The sequence below is a fragment of the Pararge aegeria genome, chromosome Z (genome assembly GCF_905163445.1).
Source record: "Pararge aegeria chromosome Z, ilParAegt1.1, whole genome shotgun sequence".
NCBI classification, from domain to species: domain Eukaryota; kingdom Metazoa; phylum Arthropoda; class Insecta; order Lepidoptera; family Nymphalidae; genus Pararge; species Pararge aegeria.
In genome coordinates, this window is record NC_053208.1 from 11,447,530 (window position 1) to 11,474,839 (window position 27,310).

At 35.0% G+C, this 27,310-nt stretch overlaps 1 protein-coding gene across 6 annotated transcripts in view; it reads right to left on the bottom strand.

Annotated features, from left to right (window-relative positions):
* Positions 1-27,310, bottom strand: part of LOC120636021 (disco-interacting protein 2) — a 130,756-nt gene that overhangs the window by 33,879 nt on the left and 69,567 nt on the right. For 5 of the 6 annotated variants that reach the window (XM_039907257.1, XM_039907255.1, XM_039907253.1 and 2 more), the window contains 2 exons: positions 4,618-4,746; positions 2,223-2,432 (listed from right to left, as the gene is read on the bottom strand). In XM_039907257.1, the coding sequence (XP_039763191.1) occupies positions 2,223-2,432; positions 4,618-4,746 (339 nt within the window). Of the gene's footprint in view, positions 1-2,222; positions 2,433-4,617; positions 4,747-25,639; positions 25,721-27,310 lie in introns of all 6 variants that reach the window. The other variant, XM_039907256.1, reaches the window with a different exon arrangement.

Here is a 27,310-nt window from a genome sequence, read left to right on the forward strand (position 1 = left end):
TTCACATATTGCTCGCCCTTTGTGAGGAATACAAATATTTACAAAGACTTAATATCGGTTAAGCGGCGCCTAACGATACCTACCTTACCTTACCTATAGCTATTCAGACAACTTTTATAATATTATGTAATATTACAGTGAAAATGGAAAAATGCTCCGGATTTATCGTCTTTAATTTTATTGTATGATATATGGTTCTACCGCTATGAATAATACCTTTGTGATAAATATTGAAATTGTTTTACTCAAGATCAAAAAGGTAGCGGTTGTACAGTCTCTTAGAAAATCGATAACCAAATAAATTACCGGTTCTTTTGTACTCGTAATACCTCTGGTTTTGCATTGAGTGTTTAAAAAATATCAAACTCACTTAAAGTAATATATTCCGCCAGTTCTATCGCTGTTTCGGGCGATAAGCTCTAACCCATTAGCTATGTCGCTTACAATCAAACAAAAGAACTTCATACATGCAGAAAAGCACTGCTTACCCTAAAATTGAAATATAGCTCGCGTAGGAGGAGGATTTTTGCCATTTTATGCAATTTTGCTGCCGTATGCATACCCTGGTAAGAAACACAGTGCACGCCACTGGATGTCACGTAGCAACAAAAAGCAATTAGTGGTATGAGTTTAAAATAACTGTCATTCTCTAACAGGTTAGCCAATCACCACTTAAGACTCCATTCTCGAGCAGGTGAGATTGCAGTCATGGACCAACTCGTGGTGAAGATTTAGTGTGATCTTGATGATCGATAATGAAGATCATAAAATATGCTTCGAATTCGTTGGCGAGAGCCTATTTTTCACGGACACTTTTTGGCGACTATATCTAGTAGGCTCCCGTTTTAAGAGGCCTTTAGTCCAGCAGTGGACTTTTATAGGATATTAATGATGATGACATCTAGATATGATGTCATCTTTATCGACCTCTCTTTGTTGATTAAACAGTACACTGATAAATCATTATAGAAGTTTTTCTATTTTTTTATTCCCCTCACGTGGTGTTAAGTGATTATGCAGTCTAAAATGTTAGCGGGCTAACCTGTTAAGGAGCACGGTAGTTACACCCCTAATAGGATTCTACGCGAGATCGCACCGGAACACTAAATCGCTGAGCGGCATGTCTTTGTCGGTAGGGTTTTAACTAGTTCTAATTTGTCGGTAGGGTTTTAACTAGTTCTAATTTGTCGGTAGGGTTTTAACTAGTTCTAAGCAGATTCAGAAACTATAAATTTCCTAATTGCCTCTGCCGGGATCGAACCCGGGACCTCCTACTTAAATTCACAGCGCTCACCGTTGCGACAGCGAGGTCGTAAGTGTCAGTAATAAACGTGAATTCGAAGATAAATGTGTCATAATGTCATATTGCTCAGCCAGCGCATCGGCTTTCAAGGCCCATCTCTATATTGGAATTGATGAATGGCTACAATTAGTCGCTCAATCTATTTGGCTCGAATAGAAACCGCAAGTGTTAATTACCATGCCACCACAGGAATATACATTTGGCTATTATCTGAAAGTGCGATGTGCACTAGGGTAAGGGTGCAATGCCTTCGGGATTGGTTGTCCGGTATATCACTTCATTAATTCGAAACGGTGTAAACATCAATTGCTATGTACGCATGGATTCAGATGAAACCAAGCGCATTTACGAGTAGGAGAGCTATAGACTCCGCTAATTGGGAGTCTGTACGTATGTATCTATCTTCTGGGTGAATTGCGGGTGTCTTGCAAAAACTCGAAAATGGTTACTGGTTACTTTCTTCACCTTTGTGGTCTTTAAACCATCCAGGAAAAAAAAAACTAAGAAAAACTCATGAGCGGCTGAAAAATCGTAAAAATCTTTTATTTGCGACTTTCACTTTGAGTTACTTTATTTTAAAAAGTACGAATTCCACTTATATTAAAATCAATATTTAACAAAATAGTATTATATACTGTATAGGAGTTTCCATTATGGATCACGTATTCGGTTCGGGCCTCGAATGTTATGCCGTCGATGGGATGATAATTTTTAAAACCTGCATTAGTACTGCAAGGTGGGTCTTAACACTGAAGATCTCCGTCCTATGAAAGGGGGGATGACTGTTACCAGCGTTGGGACTTTTATATGCTGAAGATGATAATATGGCATTATTTAAACCTGAAACAACTGGAGAATATTCTGCGTGATATGTTACATTGAAAATTTGTACCTACTCTTAGCATCTAGTGTAACTTACACGTTGGAAGATGTGTAATTTCTGAAAGGTCTATTTCTGTCTTTTCCCTGGGCGCGTGTTTCTTCTCCCTCTGGTGGTGCAGTTGCGGCAGAGGGTGTGGATGGGCGCGGGGGTGCGGGGCGGCGGGTCGGCGAGCTGGTGGTGAACCCAGCTCGGGAGGTGGTGGTAGCTCAGTGTCGCCGGCACACGAGTCTTCGTCTGAACTTGATGCTGATACAAAAAAAATACATTGTATGACATATATACAAATAATACATTGTAATTTAATAAATACAGTGAAGATACTTATCACCTGACCCTAAAGTAAACCTTTATTATTATTTTTCCCGTTAAACAAAAATATATTTTAGAACGTAACAAGTAAAGGACCTTTAATTTAATTAAATACTCTATTTTAAATTTAATTTAATTATATTGATTTAAGTTTACTATTATAAACTACTATTTCAAATTTCGTGTTGACAGCTGAGTTATTGAAATTGTCAGCTCGACAGACGGACAGACAAAGTCACGCCAATAAAAGCAAGCAAACCACTGCGCCCGTTAGGTCGTCTAAAAGCAATAGAACGTTTACAATAATTTATTAGAACCAGTGCAAAAGATGATGTTATTATTTTTAGCACATATAACCGTTTATTTTGAACGAATACGGTTAATGAGTTTATTGTTTGCTAGTTTGTGTGAAGCTCAACATTAAACACAATGCTAACTGCCTAATTAATTATTTATTATTAGCTAATCTAATTAGACCGCTAGCAAAAATATGTAATAAATCATAAGCAAGCACGTTATCGGATACTGAGGTTTTATTACAGTAAAACCCAATGCCTAATAATTTTTGGCCTGATATGGGAATTGAAACCGGTCACTCATGTTAACCACTAGTAGTATGCATGAGTTACTGGGAGTAGTAGTAGTTGAACATGCTAACCACTAGAGTCTAGCCTAACGAGTCCTTAGTGCAGTTTACTAGGCTGCATAAAATTAGTAATTTTTTTAAGGGTAATTGTATATCCCTATTGTATGTTCAAAGTTTATATAAAACATAAGCTTATAGAAAAATCCTATTATAATATTAAGGATTACATGTATAATAAAACTTGGGTATGAATTGCTCTTACTTCATAGCTCAAAATTAATTAGACTGTGCGATGACAAAAAAAACTGGCTCTTCTTAGACCAGGGCGCGTTTAGAACCCTCCTTTAGTTTTATGTCAACGAATGCAGTTATCACCATCATTAACATTAGTCTAACATGTTAAATGTATGAACGCTTCATAAGTGCCTGTAATAAAGTCTACATGAAAAAAACATTTTTTTTTTTATAACAATTGTCTCTATTGTAATGGCTAGTGCTGGACTAAAAACCTCTCAGAACGGGAGAGTTTGCCCGTAATCAGCGAGCTGGGTAGACAAATTGGAGATCGCAATAGATAGTAGCACACAGATGCTGCCCGTTCTCCGCTACATTCCCTTAATCGCCTAGTACGGCACGGTAGTAGGGTTAGTGACAACTTTATTCTGAACTGCCGAAACCACAGAAACCACACGATATTCATTGCCGGTCTATTTTACGGAATGTTAGTCTTTCATACCTATTTTCGGTAAAGTACACGGAAACTGTTTCCTTGGAATACAAGGAATTTGTAGCTAAACAGTCTTTGAGGATTTTTTTTTATTGAGATGGACAAAGAATGCCTTTTAGGCAAGGAAAACATATGGCAAGAAAAAAAATCCAAATAGAAAAAAAACTCAAACGAATTCACGTACAACAGAAAGGTACAATGTATATGAGACGCTTATTTTGTCAAAGTTCAAACATTTCTAGATCATAGGAGATCAGAAAGTAAGAAGTCAGTCTGATGTCAGTACTATAGAGAAACTAACAAAGAAAAGCTCGTCGATCGTCTCGGTAAAATGACGCCTTTGATATTGAAGCTTACACAAACGGGGTATTTTCAGCGCTCTTAGTGTACAGAAAAATGGACCGCGGAAAATAATATTAAGTACCTACCTACATGAAATCTGTCATCATTGTAATATTATATTTTACTAGCTTTTGTTTTTTGTTAAAGCTTTTTTTTTCAATACCATCTGTACCGGTACTATTTCCGTAAGATACAGTTACCTATGTCGGCGCCAGTATTTAAGCCATCCTATTTAAAATTTTGTCGACATCGATAAGCGAATTTTTTATTTCACCTGGTACGTTAATAGGTACTTGTCCGGGGTAAACAAAAAAAATTAAACAGCGACTTTAATGATGGATTTTCAAGCGAGCAACGACACCAAAAGAAGACTCGGACCAGTTTGGCAAGACTTTTACACATATAATATTATACCTTCTAATCTTACTAACTACTAATATTAAAAAGTTACCAATATGAATACTTACATAGATCGTGTCTCTCTCTGTCAGGACTTTTGGCCATCATTGAGGTTCGTTTAGATGGCATGGGAAGAGATGGTTTTGGCCGGTTCTGCATTTCTGCGAGCGCCTGTTGCACTGCTTCCTGTCGCACTTCTGCAAACCAATATTGATATTAGAAACTGTTCAGAGCAAAACTTTTACTAAAAGTCGAATTTCTAAGCGATATCTCCATTGTTTTAAGTCGTTTTAAAATTATAACAGAATGATGCTAAATCGGATTTACATAAATCAATATATTAATAGCATCGACTTCAAATAAATATATTTTAACGATATAATTGCAACTGCATGAATTGTAAAAATTACGCAGCGCAGTGCACAATTTGACAGAGAAACCAACCTATACCGCGTGCTTACTTTGGAGATATCACCTACAAAGACAAATATCTATCGTGCTATATAAATTTCGATGCAGAAGAAATTTAGGCAAGATAGGATCTAGAGCTATTTTCACTTTAAATAATTACTATATAAAGTCATTCTTGTCAAAATGCAAACAAATAAAGCGCTAACTATATGCGTATACAAATAGCAAATGCATAAATATAACATACTTGAATTAATCTTTACATACGCATTCCAGTACGAAATATAATGCAATATATTTTTGCTTTATTTTGTAACATAAAACGGAAAAACATTAAAAATAATAACTACGCTACCAGCGAAATTCAGAAATATAAGCGTTGTAATCAAGCTAAATATTAGATAGAGATCATATTCTATACGAATTCCGTGCTTATATTGATTGTTAAAAAAAACGCAAAAAGTAAACCAGCTTTCCTTACCATATATCTTTAAAGGTTCGGTTCATAACTTTATTATAATAAGTTATTTGATTATTTATTCATGAAGATCTGACAAATAATTAACATTTATACATTTCTGTGAAAATCACTATACAAACTACACTTAGAAATGAACAGTTTCAAAATATAAGATCTCTCCAAATTAGAAAACCTGTTTTATAATTTTAGCAAACGATACTAACTTTTTGTTCACTTTACATGCAATTACTTTGATACAATAAGACACTAAACAGAGATGTTCACTAGACATCGACGATTTTGATTTGCTTACATTTTCATTCACTATTTCAATTCAACGGTATTGGTATTAATTCGACAAACGGTTTAGACTAATGATGCCTTTGATATGAAAACCATTTACCATCGACATCGGTCACGGTCGACAATCTCCAGGGAGATTTTCCAACTGCGGCAAACATTATAGAGTGCACAAGTGTATGAGCAAACAGTTTAAAGTTCTTTCCCTAGACCAACGAGGCAGACACATATACGATATATGTGTCTTCCATGAACGTATATGTAGAATGATAATATGATATAACTGGATAATAAGACGTGCAAGTATGAAAGCATGCGTTGTAATTTACGTGACACGGCGAGCGTGTTTACAGAAATAGTGTCAAATTAATAATACTCGTTTAGGATGCAAAACTCTCGTGATATACGTACCGTGTACAAGGCGAGAACGATAAGGGAAAAATAAGACGCATTATTTGGTTTCACATGAGATAAACAGTCTAATTTAGCCCTTACTTTCACCTTAATTTGTCACTAATGTGTTAAGATTTGTGTAATTTAATCAATGACTCTAGCGTTAGTTATGGCAAAATCTTACCATCGAATTCATAAGCATTACTTATAGGGCTGAGATCTATAGATTTACTTTTTCTAATTGACGGACCAAGCAGGTGGCCTACTTGATGGCAAGTGGGAAACTATACACAGAGCAACACTTCGTAGGGCAAGCAAGGAACACGTCCTTCGTATGATTCAAAGGAATCAAATACCGAAATAGAACTAAATAATTTACCTCCATCTCTCCAAAGACTTGATTTTTATACAAAAACAAGGGCATAAAATAAGGGTTTCAATGCGATTATAACTTATGCGATTGCACTATTATTTGTTAGTGGTAAATAAAGGATATCACAAAAACATAAAATTCCCAGATTATTTTCAGTTTGTCACTAATGAATGATTATTTTCTCCGTAGATTATGCTCTTGTAGAAATTAATTTATGTATATTTTTTGCGTAAAATAAGCACGTCTATAAGCTAACATGTTTCCCACACAGGTGTACATTAATTGTATGTATTATGTAATAGTATTTACAAACAAATATTACTAAAGGCCACATACAAAAAATACTTAATAAGCAACAGCTCATCACTTATACCATATGAACGAGTAAGCATTACAAGGTCAATACTACGCAGACTTTTTGTTGAATGCACATATCCTAGTCATGTTTGTTTATGTTTTAAAAATAAATATTACACATGTATGCATTGTTTGTATTCTGCTACATAAGCAATGTTACATAATTGCAACGATAAGAACGCTTTATATATTTTTTCATAATTATTAATACATTCTTATATCTTTAAAAGAGCAATTCTTTTATACCTGTATACATATATATACATAATCTGAATATCCGATATTCAGAGAAGTGCTCCAACTATGTTATTGAAATTTAGTATGCAGGTTCATGCCCTTTTTTTGCTCGGTATTATTATTACTAGCTCTTTACTCTCGTACGAACTGTAGGTCGTAGATGAAGTATTATTGTGTACCCTTCCTCAATCCACGGGTGTGCATCTAGAATCCTGAGTGTGACTTGGGTTTTAGGGGTACCCAAGACAAAAACATCAGTGTTTTTTTTACAATGTTAGTTAGTAGCGAATCGTTTGTTATACTCTGAGAATATATTTTTATAGTTTCCGTGGTTAACATACCTAGTACTATTCGTCGCTGTATCGTCTCACTAAGCGTTTAAATGTTAAATGTAAAAAATAATGATTTTCAATAATAATAAAACATATCAAGTACATAATATAGGGAGTATTTTAATAATGTATATTGTATATTGAAAAGTAAGATAGCGATGTAGTTTTTCGAAGTTATATTGGCATCCCAAGATTGGCATGTACAGTTTCGAATGCGGGATGTTTCTCCATGCAATTTTCAACCCTTATGATACTTGATTTCGGTAAAACTTTACAACCCCGCTAAGCTTTAGGATTATTATGATCTAATTTATCTTTAGATAACCGGTCTTGTAATAAGGTATTGTTAAGTGAGTGATGTGAAAATAATAATAATTTAATGACAATTTGATTTTTAGGATTCTTACTTTTCATCTTGTTTATGTGTTATGTGAAGCGGTGACAGCACAGTGGGTAGAACTTCGGCCTCACTTTCGGGGTGCTGAGTTCTAATCCCAGCACGCCCCTCTAAATTTTGTAAGTTATGCGCGTTTTAAGCTATTAAAACATCTATCTATTGATATGTATATAGATAAAATAGAAGTAAATCAACTTTGAGGGAAAACAATGTGAGGATAATAATGTTCTTAAAGAGACTCTCAATCCGCACTGGGCCAGCGTGGTGGATTATCGGCCCTTCTCATAGTGGGAGAAGGGCCGATAATGGGTTGATATGATGATGATATCTTTATACCTATTAAATAGTGACATTATTAAATAATGTGGGCTTCTTAGATCGGAGCGCGTTAATTCACAAAAATAGTAATAAAAATATAGTAGTCACCACTCACCACTATGTTAATTAAGTCTATGTGCCCAATCTGGTTTCAATTATTGAAATAAAATTAAATATAAGTATATACCATTTTAATAAAGTTTTAACTATATTCGAGCGTTGTTCAAAATAACTTTTGAAATTGAAATGAAATTTCAATGGAGCGGTTCGAGAGCATACCCTGCCGGATATGAACACGTAAATCCGCCATGAAACGGCAGAGGAATAGGTAGGTAAATATAAAAAAACGGAACCAAATTGAAAAACCCCGCTGGCTTTAATACACCGTTGCCGTTACATTTCAGTTCTCAGTCACTATGCTGTGTGTAGACACTCCACGCTCTAATGGATGAAGCGAAGTTACAGAAGGTGTGATAACAGGCTCTCCCGCCACTATGGCGGTGTCGAGCTAATGACACCGCTATTGTGGTAATGGCATGGCTAGTAACTAAACAAAACACAATGCACCCTTTAGTAATACGTTTGTCATCCACAGAATAATAAAGGTCACAGGCTAGCAAGGCCAAAAAGTTGACAAATAGTCATAAATACAAAAAGCATAATTTGATGGCGACAGTTGTCAACTTTTCGCATTTTTTTTATGCCGATAACATGTGGTCATCGTTAAGTAACGGTTGGAAATGTTAGTATATCGGGCGACAGACTCTTTCCCTCGTAACAAATATGACAAACCCTTCGTGCACACTTAACAAACTTTGACTCTTACTGAAGGTAACTTGGAAAGAATTTATACTCTACACATTAATTGATGAAGCCTGATTATAAAAGACTACAATGGAAGGGCGATACAAAAATACACCCATAAACGTCTCACTTATACTGCATTAGTTAGAAAAATGACTATAATTTAAAATAAAAATTTGGAAAATCCAAAAGTGCACGACTCATAATGCTCATTTAATTATCAAATATTGAAAAAAAAAAAAAACATGTCGTTCAAAATTAGTTGCCGAAAAAACAGCTGTACTAGGAAGGTACTGCACAAGCGCCCCTGGTGGAATAAATGTACATAATATCTCTAGATATAGATATATCACCATCCATGTTAATTTTACATGGATAAATATAGATATACAGTCTTGCAGTTTTCGTTTTTTATTAATTGCAATTAAACTACACTGAATTAATTAATCATTCGCATTCAATGACCTACAATCGTCGATTAGAATTTTTTTTTTAAATTTAACTCAAATAATGGATATTTTCACAAGTTAAGAGTGTTTTCGGGTTTCATACATGACGGACAGGAAAATTTTTTGACCTATTTTGGTGTTTTTTTCCAATTCTATTGCAGTAAATCAATTTTTTAAGGGTATGGAATTAATCTCCATTAAATTATCGACAATAGTATGCAAAATATCTTGATTCCGTGAACTAACAAGGCTATAATAATAAAAATAGCCGCCGAAATGAGGCGAAAAAAGTTTTTCGATCGTAAAGCACTCTCTGATGCTTTTCATCATGAGTCGTGCAATAACTACTATATTTTAGATTTAATATAAAAGTTACCTAAGCTGACAACTTACCGAAATGTACAAATTTGACACATGTGAATGTGTTGGTACATTATTGTTTTTAATAGTACCTGGGACTTGAATATTTTTCTAAACTTTGAACCAAATGTTATCGTAGAATACGCGGTGACCACCATTGTCCCGGTGTATTTTATGAAACTTTGTTCTCAACTTTAGTTATTTCTCCGAACGTTTTGATCTGAGGGAAACTTGTGGAACAAAAGTCATCAGTTCGCACTATCAGCTAAGTGCGTCACAGAGGAACCCGTGGCCTAAAAATTAATTACATTAATTGCGAATACCTCTCAAATTGTTTATGTAATGAATAAATAATATTCGGTTTATCATTTATACTGTGAGCTTGCAACTCGTAATTGCGTATTTTAGCACCAATTGAGTCAATCCTCAGTAATACTTTAATAAATATTTGCACTTCCGAACCATCGGCAATGATCTGCTGAAATTACCTAACATCAATAACACCAGAGATATTCCTATTTATTTTATATTTGGAGTTTGATATTACAAATTATTTAGTATATTATATATATTATTATTAAGTATTATTCTTTCCTTTAAATCAGCTATTAGCAATACCATATTTTAAACCTTAGCTTATGTTAGTAAGTGACAAGTGGTAAGTCAGTATACCATATTTCCATATTCCCGTTGTAACAAAGCACTAACCTTTCAAACATTTTACAAAAATATACACAACGAAGGTTAAAATTAAAGTTAAAACAAAGAACTATTTTAAAAATCTTATATTGTCTGCAAAATCCTGTTATCATAATTATGACTTAAATATTCGGAGTGTATTGATACAAAATTAAACGAACAAAATCTAAATTATTAAAATGTAATCTACATAATATTTAGCCGCAGCACAAACTAAGTCCGACAAATGTAAGAAATAAGCCCGGAGCATAAAGAACGAGTACCCTATGTAAAGAAAAACCCAGGATTGCGTAAGGCTTGAAAAACTTTTTGCCCTAGGATATTGCCTTTATGTTCACTTTGTAATATTCGAACGGAGTGAATAAGTATTTAAGTACTATTTCTATGCACATCCAATGTTCAATATTCATATGGGATGTCTATACATTCTGCACGAGAATAATCAAATATATCCCGTATTTGATTTTTATATGTTTTATATTAGCTTCTAAATAAGTGATCATCAGATGTGCATTACAATTTGTTTGTAAATAAAGTGGTTTTTTTTTAAACAACATGACGGTATCCGAGAGTTTCGTGCCGTTTGGTGTGACGGCATATGCGAAACGGCACGATAGATGTTATAAAACATAGAAATATAAAGAAAATCGCTAGTTTATTATAAAAACTTAATAGTTTCCTGTTAAGTGCAGCTCAAGCAATTGCAAATATATGAACTCGTTTACTCATTGACGGCCGCCATGCCATCCAATTAAAAAACTGGCACCGCTGGCGTCTCTGCCGTCGCCGTACCCATTGTTGTATTTACAGAAATAAAAATAAGGACTAATGAAAAATCCCAAAATTTTAAAATTCATACCTTTTAACTTTCGACCGATGATTGTCTATCTTATCTTATATATTTATTTTATTTATAAGATAAGTCATATTATTACTTATTATCTTGCCGAGCGTGCATCTTGTTAAAACACGAAAATTTGAATTGCCTGTTTTTTTTTAACTTACTTTACGGTTCTGAGTTGTAGCCCTTTGGAATAACTCTGTTTTTATAATGGTTTCCTCAATAAAAAACCCTGGTTTAAAGCACGGTTAAAATAAGTATAACCTTCAACTTGGTCATCGCACAGGCACCTCAGAAAGGTAGTTTCAATCATATCGAAGTTCACCGGGACATCTAGGTATTAATATTTCTTAACTTCTTTCAAAGCTTGGCTTCTTGCAGAATCCGTGCTAATACCACGTGGCGTGTGTATGATATATGCTTCGACAACTGTGTGAGTTGAATTATGATATGTGTTCATTGAAACATATTCAAAGCTGTTAACCTCAATATTGGAAAGTAGATGGTTTTCATGCATATTAAGCTGTAAAGTAAAACTCTTTATCGCAAAGTCTAATGCATTGCATTTGTTTGGTGAATTTTAGGGTCATGAATTGCTCGAGCTCATTAATCTAATGGTTAGAATTTTCGCCAACATTTTGAGTTATTGTGTTGCCTTTCTGTACTCTTCCTTCCTTTACGGGAGAGGAGAAGTTAAGAAGGGGTGTAATTTCACGAAGAGACCACAATAAAGGGAGTAATATATAGAAATACAATTTTCTAATATTATGAAACGTGTAGATTACGAGTTATACGGAATAACATGTACCCTATTACGTTTCGTCTATAAAGTGAAATGGTATACGGATGTAGAATATTTTAAAAACAACATTAAATATAAAAAAGATATTAATAAATACACAATAGGTACCTACTGGACTAATGGCGACACATGCAGCGGATATGTTGCGTGTACTTGCTGTTGATTTTCTCTTGCACGCACATGTGTACGACATTTTTTCAAAACGATCTAAGATGTCTCTAACGTTACGACAATTTATTATATTAACTAAGCTCAAAGCTTGTTCTAGGTTCAATTAAAACTTCAGCGTTTTTAAAAGCTTCACAGACAATCTTGAATTGTTATGGCTTATGTTTAACTGAACAAAGCTTAAGAAATCTATGTTTTTATTGGTATCTACAATATATTTAATATAATTTTTTTTCGATAGGTAGAAAAATTCGTGAGTGCACAACCACATAATAGTAAATGAGACTATAAAGCGCCTTATTATAAAATGCAAATTTCAAGAAACAAGGCCCCTGAGAGCGTTTCTAGTTGCCTTTACTATGGAACGATCAAATCAAATCAAAAGTGGATGACCTCTTGCATGAATGTAGCAGGCTGTCAGAAATCAGGCAACAACTGCCAAAATTTCACAACGAGATGACCACGGCCACTCTGTCAAGAGTGCTAGTAGAGTTCGGAACCGGCAATATGATAATTCGTTTTTAGGCTCGGATCAAAAACTCTTTGTGGTGATAGCTCTTCGGGGCTGTTTTTACTAAGTACCTTGAATTATGTTTCCATTATTTTTTTAAGAAAGAGTAAAATAACCGTGCCATAAATAGGCCTTCTTATTGTTATGGGTCTGTATAAGTACTGCCTGTCCTTGCGTTATACAGCGCATAGCTTTTTAACTCTACCTATTTATTCAACCTTAAAAGTTAAAAAATTTATGCGAAATGTAGTTAAATTACTACTTTCCCAGAGGCGTTTTTCACGGTCGGTAATACTGGAGCTTTTAATTTTATTTAGCTGCAGAGCGTTTGAGTATGAAAGCTTACCCAAGCCGATAACGCTTAAGAGGTTTATGAAAATTTTAAAATATTTACACAATACTGTAAACTACAGATGCGACCGACCGAATTTTAATATGAATGAAATAAGAAATTGCTTCATACGCACTTGTTTTTATTTATATTGCCAAACCAGACCAAAGGCTGGGCTTTGAAAGGTCTTTCAGGTCAGACTGTTAGAGGTTTATACAGAGTAACTTATGTAAGTTTTTATTTTAGAAATCTACCCGTAAAGGAGTTGATGATTGGAAGAATGCATAGCAGTCCTTTTTTTTGTCGTGGTGGAAAAGCTTTAGGGCTAACTCTGCCCTCTTGGGCAGGACAGAGGTTATGTGGGACTCGCATGCACAAACTAAAAACCATCACGGCGTGTCCCCTCGTTGGCTTTGGGGAACCCGTTGTATATTTCCCGGATGTCTACCAACCGAGTGCCAGGGCTCCTACGCTAAAGAGCAGGGGAAAGGAACAGCTTGACCCCCTCCTCAGACGGTTGGGAGTCTCGTATAGTTATGAGTAGCTAGCCCAATACCTACCCGCCGCCTCCCAGGGCAAGCTTACGTGCGGCATATTCCCACCTTCGCCTTCCCTCCCTCTATGCTGGCGCGGATGTGCGCCTGGAACTTCTTCACACATCGGTTTCTGCAAGATGACTTCTTCGCAGAAGTCAGCCACGGCTTCCCAACACCTCTCGCTGCTCAACATGGCAAATACTACGCTGGGATGCATTAAACTCCTGCGTTAAGTATTTTTGAACAACCCTCAATAGCGTAAAATAGATGTTATTAAAGTTTCAATAAGAAAATTTAAGGTGAATTAACCACTAGTATAAATAATTTGAACCTTCGTTAGAAAAGAGGATGGGTGTAATAAGTTTGACCGCTTGATCTTTCTGTCTGTGTCATCGCAGAACTCTAACGGATGGACGTATTTATTTTTTTAAACAAAGGATTGTTATTGAAGCGATGTTTCTTAGCTTTGTTTGATTAATGAGCTTGGTCGTTTAAGGCTTATCAACTCTGCTGGAGTATGATTATAATTTTTATCATTATCTATCTTTATTCTCAACTTTTCTATAGCGCAATGCTAGGTCCACTGACTTTTTCTCTCATAAAAAAGATTTTTGAACGGTTATTGATATATCGATCGATCTCCAAGGAAAAATATTTCGTTACTTTTAGTCTAAGATCCGGTATAAGAAATTTACCCTACATACCCTCATCGGTTATTTTTATGTGATAAGAAATAATTGATACATAGTTAACTCATTGACATATCGCGAATAGGTGGCGTAGTCACTTCGCGTGCGGAAAGTATTAATTACCATTTTTTTCTATAAAATTTATTGAATGAACTGACCCCATAAGTTATTTAAAAGAATTGTACACCAGTTGACAGAACCCTGCATAGTTGTACACTAATTTGCACCGTTAAAGAAACCCAGTACCTTATTATCTGAAGTCGAACTCATTAAGTACCAGAGTCTAGTGGTTTTTTATGTTCGACTTCAGATAATAAGGGCCTGGGTACACAGTAACTGCTGTATTTTTCTAGTCACTAGACAAACAATGCAGTTACAGTGTATGGTTATGCAAAGAGAACAGTAATAATACTATCATATCCTCCTCGACAACTTATAGCTTATTTGTCATTGATTACCGTGATAGCTCTCGCCCACCAGGGGACGCAAATGAAGTTGGTTTGTCGTGGGTTTAGAAAAAACTTTCAATGCTAGTTAAGCTTTTATTACTTTACCGATGCGCGTGGAAGCGGAGACGAGCGGCCAATCACTTTATAGGTAGATAACGTGATAAATCACGTCAAACGAAATAATCAGATTTGCTACCTCTCCTCCGCTCCTCACCGCTTGGGTGGAAACGCTACTGTACGATGTGCATACATACATGGCTGCATGGCAACAACATTGTTCTATAACTGCTTTTTTATTCATGTTTATAGCGTATAAATGATTATGATTATGAAAAACAAATACAGTCGTTATCACCCGTGGTATAATCGCAAAATAGAAAGTTCACGTTTTTAAGTGAGTGTTTTATCATATATTATATATTATTTTAAATTGTTTTAAAAAGGAAATTAACATAATATTGTCTTTAAAATCTGTACTAATAATAAAGCTGAAGCTTTTTTTTTTCAGCTTAAGAAAGCTATGGATACTGGACTGGATACTTCTTTGAGGTAGGGTAGGTGTGAACAAGCTGTGGAACTACCAGTCGAATTCGAAAAATATTACACTAAATGTTCGCGGGTTTATAGAACTTCTTTTTTGACAAAGAGGTTAAATAGTCTAGGTTATGAAAGTTTATATGTCACAACGTATAAAACTCGGGACTCGGGAGATATAAGTCGTTTTTTAAACAATCTTTTCTGAATTAGATAGCCCAATGCTACTGAAAGTTTATATACTATTAAAAATCGCGCTACTACCCTGAGTTAGGTGGAGTGGGTGGGTCGCGGTGGGTCGGGGTATACTGTGCAGAAAAGCGGAAGTAATAGAAAAATTGTGCGCGTACCAAATCGCGGGGCTACGATAGTATTTAAATAAATAAAATTTGTGTTTTGTCGTTTAGACTAAGTCGAAATAAAGACATGACAAGTTTTGCACTCGTAAGTTTCAACTTAGCGAGAAAACCGTTTCGATAAACTTACGTACAACTTGTGATGTCAAAGTACAATTTCGAAATACGTGTCAACCTATCTAGTTAAACGGTGAGCAGTGAGCGTTGGGGCAATATAAGTGGCGGATCATGGAACCGACCAAGTTGGGGATTTAAAATGTTTATATTGGCTCTGGTAAAGCGCGATGCTACAGCCGCAGCTTTATACCTTACCGCCAAGCTATTTAAATTGAAACAAAGAATTTATTTACATGGGCTTAACACGGGGCCATTTTTTTACTTCGACGTGAATCTACTATTTCATTACCTTATTTTTTCGTGTGATTCTACTATTTCGTTACCTTATATTAAAATGAATACATTAGAGCAAGTAAGATATTGGATTAATGTTTGCGGTGTTATCAATACAAAGTGATCGTCATATACTTGAGAAATTAAAAAAAAGAAAAACAAAAAGACAGGAATCCGATAAACATTTACCTATATTTATTTATATTTATTACAGATCCTATAACTAGATTTTACCTATATGTTCTCTGAAGTACAAATGAAACTTCTTTAAAAAATTCAATAACAATAGACACGTCAGTTTACAGGGGGGGCCGGATTACTGGGGGTCCAACTGTGTGTTACAAAAAGAGTTTTAATATTAGCGAAATAAGATATGTTATTATTGAGCATATTTCGAACTATACGGTGGTCAGATAAATAAAATGAAAATTACTATACATGTAGGGATGACTGATTATTTTCGTTGTTTTATTTTATTAGGGCAACTAAACATCGAAAGAAAAATGGAAAAGGAAAAGTGCACGTAAGATCTTAGATCTTATTTTAGTTAAAACGTTCTGAAATGTGAATCGAAAATTTGTATTGTCAATTAAAATAGCTTCATTAGTAATCTCCCACGGCGGCGCTCGACGCTAAGCGCTAAATCCGTGCAATATGGAGCGATTAGAAGCCCAGCCGAATAAATCTTTCAAGTTTAAAAGTGACCTATTTCAATTCAGTAATATAAACAAACCGAGCTTATTAAAAAACAAGTACAATATCTTTATTTTGGCGAGTTCGAAGCCCAAACAACCACTACTAAAATTTATGTGCGTTTTAAATAATTTAATATCACTGCTTTTACAGTGAAGAAAATCGTCGGGAGGAAACCAGTGTGGCTCAGATATCTCCATGATTTGCTGAAAAGCGTGTGAAGTCCACCAAACCGCACTTGACCAGCGAGGTGCACTACGGCCTACATTACATTACTTTTCATTGACAAGAGATTTTTATTTAAAGTTTTGCAAGCTAGAAGAAAACGCGCTATCGTGCTTTATATTATGCTGCTGCTGATAAAACTAACGTTAATTCCTATAACTACTAAGTACTACACCTTTTGACATGTTAAGTACCTAGATACGAAGTTGCATGTCATCGAGCGTATGATCCTCGAAGGTAAACGGATTAGATGGTCGGCAGATACATCAGCTGAGCGTGATAACAATCTTAACAGGTATTTCGGGAGTGAAATCCAATAACCGACGGCAGGAAATTGGAAATACGAACATCTCCAAATCCCTTACTGGCCTAAGTGAAATGTATATGTTACTCTTTATGTTGTAAAGCGTCAGTATGTTACTGTAAGTTGTGATAGCTTAAATAAATCTATATATATAAAAGAGAAAATGTGTGGGTATGTTCCGTATAGATTCCGAAACGGCTGGACCAATTTGAATGAAACTATCAGGGAATCTCCGGATTGACCTGGCAAGTAATCCTGTAAAGTTAGGTGACGATCGGCGCACTCCTATTTTTGAACTGTCAAATACAGCTTTTATTTACTAAGATGATATTCTATTGTTGGGTGTACATGGGTGTAGATAATGATCTTCACCTGCTCGAGAAGAGCATAGAAGAGAATGAATACGGAGAGAAATAAATGATTTAATATATTATGAGACTTAAATTAAAAATTTAATGATGTAAGTTCATTGTTTAAATAAAATAAAGCAAAATCTAACCCGGCAAAACGGACTGGGTACGCTGGTAATAAATAAATAAATATACTACGACACTACACACATCGGCATCTAGCCGCAAAGTAAGCGCAGCCTGTGTTATGGTTAATAAGATAACTGATGAATATTTTTATGAATAACATTCATAAATATTAAATACGTTACATTTATAATAAAAAGATTAACATCCAGACACTGAAAGACATTTATGTTCATCACACAAACATTTTCCAGTTGTGGGAATCGAACCCATAGCCTTGGACTCAGAAAGCAGGGTCGCTGCCCACTGCGCCATCCAGTCGGCCGTCAGCTTGGCGACACATACTTTTGCTTCCGTTTCAGTGGTACCGCCCACCGGGTAGGGTCCTTGGCACGCACCTGTCTTTGTAAATAAACCTGCTTGTCTGAAAGATCTCCACAATGTACTCAAAGACGTGTGAGATCTATATATTGGCACTTGGTTTGCGTAGCTGAGTACAGCCTAATTCTTATTCTGAGACCAGTGCCTTGTAGAGCGCCAGTCATGAGTTGATGATGGTGTGGATGGTGATGTTGTTACTGGCCCCTTACCTAGAAATGTTGAAGATGAATCGATTTTTTTATTATTTCTATGTAAGAGTATTTGTAACTCTACATACTTTTTATCCCTTTGTTAAAACTAAACCCACTGACCTTTATTAATATTATACCTACTGCCTGTCGGTCCCTATAGAAACTACGGCTAATAATATAGTGCGTGTTTTAATTCAGTGAGAGCACTCAATTTACCTCGAATTACGGCGTCACACAGCGCCAAAATGACGTAAATCAAATTGAGCCAAAAACCAAGTGACACCAGTCTAGGTCAGCGACTAAACAATATCAGCAAATCTTTTCAGACTTCTTATCCAGTGGAAGATAAATGTTAAATATGTATGCTTGTAGGGATTGTACCGCCGCCATATAAGAATGCAATGCACAATCTTTTGATAAGAAACTCAGCAGTTGCTCTTTTAACTTTCAACGATTTACCTATAATATATAACAAAATCTTTATTCTTTGCTGAGTTCAAACGAAAGCGGAGCCGTTTGCTCCCATGAATCCTTAAAGGTAAAGGATAGCCGATTGCATACTCTATCGAGCTCTTGCTCGTTTTTTATCTCGTTCCATTACATCACAAAATAATGTTTACTCAAAAATATTGTTTGTGTATTTCCAGTTGTTTCCCTAACGTTAAATTATATATTCTGATACATAATATAATACAGTTCTTTTTAACAACAACGTCGGCAATGTTGAATATATTAACGAGTAGTACCTACAGACATTCCGTAAGGATTACAATCACAAGCACTTATATCAATTTAACATTTAAGAAACTATGTCAGTTGTTAGCATGTACGGGAGCTCTTCCTAGGATTATTTCACGTTTGAAATAGACTATATACTACACTCATATCTTAAAAATAGCGTCGTATAAATGAAATACCATATTTTAGTAGTAAATCTCAAATATGTAAAAAGCTGACCTAACAAATATTATTTTGTTATTAAAATAATTCTTCAATATAAAATAAATCCATTGATAAGCACTGATATAAGAACAATGGTTAAAGTACGTAATTAAAAAAAATATGAGTGTCGAGGACTGTACTAATTAATTGTAATATGTAATTAAAAAATTTGAACATGGTGCTATAGAGCCGATATATTGGTTTTTTTATTTATTGTCCATGTCATTAGGTTGATGCAAATATATTAAACATACCAAATACGCCTTAATCTGTTCAGGCAATCACAATGTATGGTGAAATAAAAAAACTCATATAAATTTACATAAATACATCAACACGACAAATATTACTCACTCTTCTTTTGGACATCGTGAAAATAGTTTCATAATTGTCTTTTGTGTCTACACTATGTCTAATGTGTTAATCGTTACGCGGTAAAAACATTATGAGTTTAGATAAAACAGTGTATAAAAATGCGAAAACTATGCAGCAGTTTCATAAACTGCTATTGTTACAAAACTGCCAACATTTTACAAGCTTTTTATTGAGGGAAAATTAAATTATTTCAATACATTTTCAGCATCCAATTAATTTGAAGTTAACATGCCGAATGCACTACGACGGAATACAACAGTTATAATTAAACAATACTAATAACAAGACTGCTTCGTCGTCGAGCTTGCCGATAAGTCTTGACATATAATATTCTAAAATACTTAAATGTTATGCACCTTATTGTATTTCCTGATTCTAAATAATATGTTCACCAGACAAAAGCACTAAATATTTTACAGGTGTTAATGAGGTGGGTACTTAGCTTTCAATTTCAGACGGAAACCATTTTGAAGTATTAGGATTATAAATTTATGAAAGCCAGGGCTTCTAGCTACAAATTTATTTATCCTGATAGATATACACATTACTAGTGTACCTAGCTAACACCTGTAAAATTTGTAGTGCTTTCGTCTGGAGTGTCTATTTTCAGTTTATAAGCTGCTTTACTACATGTGATATCGATTAAGCCGGTCTACGAGTAAATCAAAAGTGGAGCAGCCTCCACGAGAGAGAAGGATTTTGAATGTCGGATCGAAATAATCTCAGACGTAACCAATTCGATTTTGAAAAAACATTATCATTATAAGTTTTATATATTCTTGCTTGTATTTAATAAGTTGTACTACAATAAAATCACCGGCTGCAGAAGAGTTTTTAAAATAGGATAAGTATATTCTCCTAAAAACTTTCAACCTTTACACTACTAAACCTTGACCTACCTCGCATCGCCTTAACCCCTTTTTTTTTTTATTGACTGTTTACTTTTATACCAATCCGCGGCTAGATTAAGCTTAAATTAATTAAGCCTACCGATGTGTCACGAGTGAAATGAGCCACTCTAATGTTAATCTGGGTAACCTGAGAGCTATTAGTTAGTTACCGCCATTGATTTAGCTCGACATCCCAAATTAGTCAGATTGATGATATTATTACTGGTGTCTCTAACCGTTCTAGTAAGTATATGATATTGGCAATAATATTAGGTGGTATTCAGAATTATGATAGTGCTCGAGCGTTTAATTAATTACAATTCCCGTAATTGATTTCTATACTTATATCGTATACTGACGACCGATTGGCGCAGTGGGCAACGACCCTGCATTCTGAGTCCAGGTTTCGTGGGTTCGATTCCCACAACGGGAAAATGTTTGTGTGTGTGTGAACATGAATGTTTTTCATTGACTGGGTGCTTACTTATGTTTACTATTCATAAAATTATTCATCAGTTATCTTTTAGTACCCGTAACCCAAGCTACGCTTACTTTGTGGATATTATGGCGATGTGTGTATTGTCGTAGTATATTTATTTATTTATTTATATAGTAATTTTGTATGTAAGGGTTAAATTTAAATTCTCCAATAGTAGGATGCATTGTTCGCGAATTACGTAAGCTATATTTTATTCATTTCAACTTTGAATAATGGCATTCGCATTAAAAAAACGCAACACAAGCTTTATCCGCGTGCGCTGACTACATGGTCCATCGAAGGTTAATACTATGTAAGCACTTACCTAATACAAAACATATTGTTATTATTTAGATCTAAAAGTCCGTGAAGCTTTATTACTATTATAAACTAGTCCCTCGCGACTTCGACCGCGTATAAGTCGAGCTTAAAAGATATACATATATACTATCGCGGTCTTTATTTAGAACTTTTTAAGATTTTCATACATAGTTTTATGAAAACTTTAACCGTTTACGCAGGGCACGCAGTGGACGCTGTCAAAAGGAGAAAATAACCCCCTATTTTGAAACATTCTTCACTGGTGGTATTCTGCTATTGGTCTTAGCGTGATTATATATAGCCTACAGCCGCCTCGACAAATGGACTGAAAGAGTTAACCAAATCGGTACTTACTAAGATCATCGCCTTGAAGAAACAAACTCTTCACCTTTACATATTAGTATAAGATATAAGGTTAACCACCGTTAAAGAATTTATAGCAGCAATCATTTAAAACTTTAAGCATGATTTTAAATCGTCATAATTAGACAAGCAGCTTTTTTTTACCCCAACGTCTAATAATATTTTTTACAACCTATAGTCCATGAGGACGAATCAGGGCCTTTAGCCGACAACCCTCTTCGTAGCCGCCTAATGGCCCCAAAATCTAAATCCCGCTTTCCTATGGGCCCAGCATATAAACTGAAAAATACTACAAAGTAGTACCGAACTATGTATTAACACAAATCCCTTACACTTGTTTTTCTGGTATAACTGCCCGACTGTCCCTTATATTTGATTACATCATTAAAATGAAACACTATAACTAAATTTAACTCTATTATAAAACTCACTACATATACGGCAAGAAGCTTGAATGCCGTTTCAGTGCACAACATGCGAAGTGTCAAAACGTACGCCCTCGAATGCAACCTCGTTAAATTGTTATGTTAAATTTCATTAACAGTTTGTTAGTACGAAAACTAGAGTTTCTGAAATAATAAAGCTCCTAAAATGTTTCCTGAGTTGAAAGCCCTATTCTCTATTTGTAATTCCTCAATTACTAAGTTTTAATTAAACCTTGGAATAGCCTTATCGGATGCCAAGTGATTTCGGTAATTCCTACAAAGAAAGTCATTTTCCGATCTCTTCTTTATTTATTTTACATCTTCTTACTACGAGAGGGCTACATACACTAACTAGAAAGAATTACATAATAATTAATATATGGATAACTGTAAGACAAATAAGTGAAAGATGACTATAAACATTATAAAATACATGATATTAATATGTTCTTATGTGATGACTAACGACTTTAGGCTCCATCTAAAATTACGCCACCGATTCGGCATATCGTATATTTTAGGGGACTCGTAAACCGACACTTGACAGATGAAGAAATATTATTTCTTTTTTTTTTTTAATTGCTCTATATATCCATACGGAAAACGATGAAAATTATAATACAAACGCAAAATACCACACCTTGTGGCAAGAACCATAGACCTTAGTAACCTAACTCAGGTTATAATTCATTAGGTAACTATGTTTAGTGAAAATCGATTGTTGAAAGGTAAGTGTATGGCTAGGAATCATCTTTGATTAGGCGTTACTTATGCATCGCCTTGTCCGTCGTTATTGAAAACGGGCATTAGGTACTATTTCAAAAACTATCACTACTATCTCAAGATAAACAAATAACAAGCTATCGACTAAGATTAGACCAAGGACTTGCAAATGGTCCAGTGCAAAATTGGAACAAATAGCAGATACGAGTATACATACAGCAGGAAAAGAAAAAGGATAAATACGTTTGTTTTTACCTATTATTATTACGGAAGTGTAATATTTTAAATGCATTTTCTTGCATGTTCGCCCCAAACTTAGATCTTGCGTTATTAACAGGTGCAGTACCTGTAAATAACTCAAGGTCTAAGTATGGGGCGAACTACTATCATAAATCAATGAAACTATCTAATGCAAACAAATATACAGTGCCAAAATATTTAGCTGCTTCATTGTATACAATACAGGTTTAATTCGAGTTAAGTAAACGAGAAATTTGCTATGCAGCTAGAATTTCGGGAAATGTAAGTACTTGAGTCTGATCCCAGAGGCACAATGCCGATTTGCTCGGCATTTGCGGTCAAGGGTTGGTGGAGAGAATGGCATTTTGAGTAGCGGATATGGATCACAATGAATACAAACTAGCAAACTGAATTTGTGTATTTAATAAACAATTTGATGTATTTTGAAACAGCCCTGAGAGTCGACGATTTCGATTCGAATATGGTTTTACCAGTTTTTTAAGTTCCCAGTCAGTTTTTATTGACTATTGATATCTTTCATTTTCACAGTGCCCATTTCCACCGATTTTTCTGAACTTAAGGCTATTTTTTAATTTATTTACTCTACAAAATAGCCTAAAAGCCTCAATGGCCAAGCGACAACCAATCTGGAAGTTTACTTTAAATTTAGAAAAGTAAAGAGTTCGAACGCTAAACGAATTGATGCCGAACCTCCACGGGAAAAATCTTTTTACGCTTTCTTATATTGCCCTTTTATGAAATTATATTTTTTTACTCTTTTCAATTCAACGACTGTGAAACACAGCTAGTTTATACAGATGTTCGAGCTTACAGGCATTTTACTGAAGCAAAAAGCTTTCAACTTAAGGCTTGTTTTCACGAGTTGACGAGGAATACTTTAGTGTGAATGTATTTCTTGAATTCTTGATGCTTTAATTAGACTTCGGTTTTGACTCACCGTATTGGGGTCGTAACACGTCGACTGCCGCAGAACTGGCTTTCGAGTTCCACGCACTACCACGGACCAACACCAATCATATATTCACAAACTACTAATTGAAGGTAGGTTACACTCTGTCTCAATAAACATAAGATATATTTTCGGTTGTCTCCTCTTTGAATAATCGGGACATATTTTGCCCTGTACTTATAAGTTATGCCGAGTTTACCCAATAAATTTAGACAGTGCAAGTTTAATATCTCTGCTACGAGGACTTGTGATGCAGTTATTTACAATATAATAATGATTTATATAATGCTGGTAGATTAACTGTACCTACCTACATTAAAATTATTTGTACAAGCAAAGTGTCCGCGTTGACTTGGGTGATTTATACTCGTAGTTAGTCCGTTCGTCGGACTGACTGTGCCTAAATGCTTAAACAGGGGTTAAAATTCATAAATATTACCTACAGAATTATATGACTCAAAGCCGAAAAAAATTGAGATAGTATTAACGAATAGTGAATTTATTTGTTCCGTCTTGGATTCCTTTGTGCCCCCTTTACGTTAAAAAACTACGTCACACGCTTAATACCGAAGATAATAAATTACAATTACTATTTTTTATATCTATAAAGTAACATATACACCGATAAAGTAATTTAAGTCATTCATAGTAGTTTGGATTAAGTTAAGAAAAAAGAATTAATAAGGTAAGATGGCAATTTGCCCAAAATTTAAAGAGTCACACAGCGAAATGCGTATTTTTTTAAATTTAAAATAAAGTCAGTGCTGCTGGATTTTTTTCTTAGGACATGTAGGTAACATAAGTCTTTATAAGACTAGTATTGATAGCATTTTGTATTGTACTGGATATTACACTATATTTTACCGATGAGAGTTTTTACGCAATTTAACACGTTCGCTTTTTTATTGATGTCTTACACCAGTACTATTAAGAGTTTATAAAACCATTACGGAACGCATTCGAGACATTTCAAATCGTAAATTTGAATAATTCGCACTACCTAAGTAAGCCCAAGGCCGACTAGCTTAAATAAATACCTCATTGAACGTTTTCTTGAGCAAAGCTTTATTTATAGTGATATTAGAACTTGTTCAGGTTGCTAATAAACATGTTGTTCGAGTTTATTAGATGTGTTGCAATTTCGCTATCTCGATGTCCCTTATTTTTTTTTAAGATGCTGCCCTTAGATAATAACTGTATAAAATACCTGTTAAAAGAAAACAAACAGGTTTTCATTACAACTGGTAAGCACTATTTTATTTGTTGTGAACCGAGATCTTTGTAGTGTAATTAAAAATAGTAACGTTCGCGCAAAACAAAAAACATTCTACCGTAACGAAAGTACGTAATAATTAAGAAGTAAAGTGCTTATTAGTTAAAGATCTTGAACAGGCGAGCGCAATAGGCGTATTGAATAAGAAAGAACAAAATGCAAATAGGTATGAATTATTAGAAGTCGGAAATAGACATGTAGGTATTAGTATATAAGACAGAGCTCCATATTCCTTTGACAGACCCAACACAAAAGATGACATCACACAAGTGCGACCACCATGTCCGTGGACAGCGATAGGTTCTTTATATTTTATGACTCACCCGAATGGTAGCGACTCTCGTTCCGCGTTAGTCGTCTGTTGGTCCGTCCAGGCGGTGAGCGAAGCGCCGCGGCCGACCTCACTGCGACGCGATAAAGAACCACACGTACACGTAACCACACATACACAAGACGTAGGTATGTCGCCGCCACAAAAGAGGAACCAATTTCAAATTTGGAATCGAGTCAATTTGCGAAATGGATAGTTATATTTCCTTTCATCTAAAGACAACACTGATTTTGTGTACAGCTGGTAGGTAACATTGAAACAACTTAGATATTTTCGATTCCAAATTAACTTCGTAATAAGTTAAATCACCATACTTAATGGAACACATTCTGTTTAAATCAATAAAATAATACATTAGGGTAATGGTGTTTAAACTTATTTTTGTAAACAAAACCATGACTCAATTCTGTTTAACTTATACACCCAATTATAATCTATATTCGAAATATATAATCGGATTGTAATATAAGACACGCAACCACATTTCATCGGTAAGCAATCAATATCACGTCAAACTGAATATTATTGGATCAGGAAAATAAAAATAATGTCATTGTAAAACCAAACAAAATTAAATATATCGTTGCTAGGAAACGCTTTTTTTTTTTTAAATACACTTTCGTGTTATTATGTTTTTATATAGCCTTTTTGAGCGCAACTATCTGACAGGAAAAAAAAACATTTATGGCATAATTTTTTTCGTTCAGTGACGTTTTGGCGTATTTAGTAAAAAAAAATATCGTGTTCGTTTTAAGTTTAACGTTGAAATGAATTTGAGAACGGTTAAAGCTAACGTTGAAGTAGATGTGGTGAGATTAAACTCTGACATTATAGAAGAGCACTTACGTTCCTCAACGTCCGTTCTACAGGACATAATGAACGACGATTACTTCGAAAACGGTGACATCGGCTATCGGTGTACACAATGCGGCAAACTGTACAAAACCGCAAGTTCCCTGAACATGCATCTACATCTAAAACATCCCGCGGACAAGGTTGAGGTTGAATGTACTCGGTGCAGTAAAAAATACCCCTCGCAATTGAGCTTGCAGAAACATGTGCGATACATGCACTTGTATGATCATCGGTGTAAAGCCTGTTACAGGACCTTTTCAACGGCAGCGCTGTTAGCCAAACATGAGAGCCGCTGCGTCAAAAAGGAAACCCCGTGTGATCTTTGCTGTAAAATATTCGATTCCGCGCTCTCTCTCCGGAACCACAACAAGTATATGCATCCGGAGAGTTTGAACAATTCATGTGAAATTTGTCGACGCACTTTCAAAAGTATTCGGAGCCTATCGAACCACATGGCTGCTGTGCATCCTACAAGCGCTACAAGTTGCCGATGGTGCCATCGCTCCTTTAGCTCAACACAAGCTTTACAGAGTCACATTTTGTATAAACATAAGATTGATGGAGTAAGATGCTTATTTTGTTCCAAAATGATGAAGTCCAACAGTGGTCTCTATCGCCATTTGCTTAAAAATCACACTTCTGTAAATAACTCTTGTAAGATCTGTAAGGTGAGTTTTAACAATTCCAAGGCAATCGGACAACATGTCATAGATGTCCATACAGATAATACAGGGCGAAAAACTAAATAGGTTTTTATTACTTTCACAGGCGTAACCTTTCGAATTATAATTAAACATTGTTGATAAAA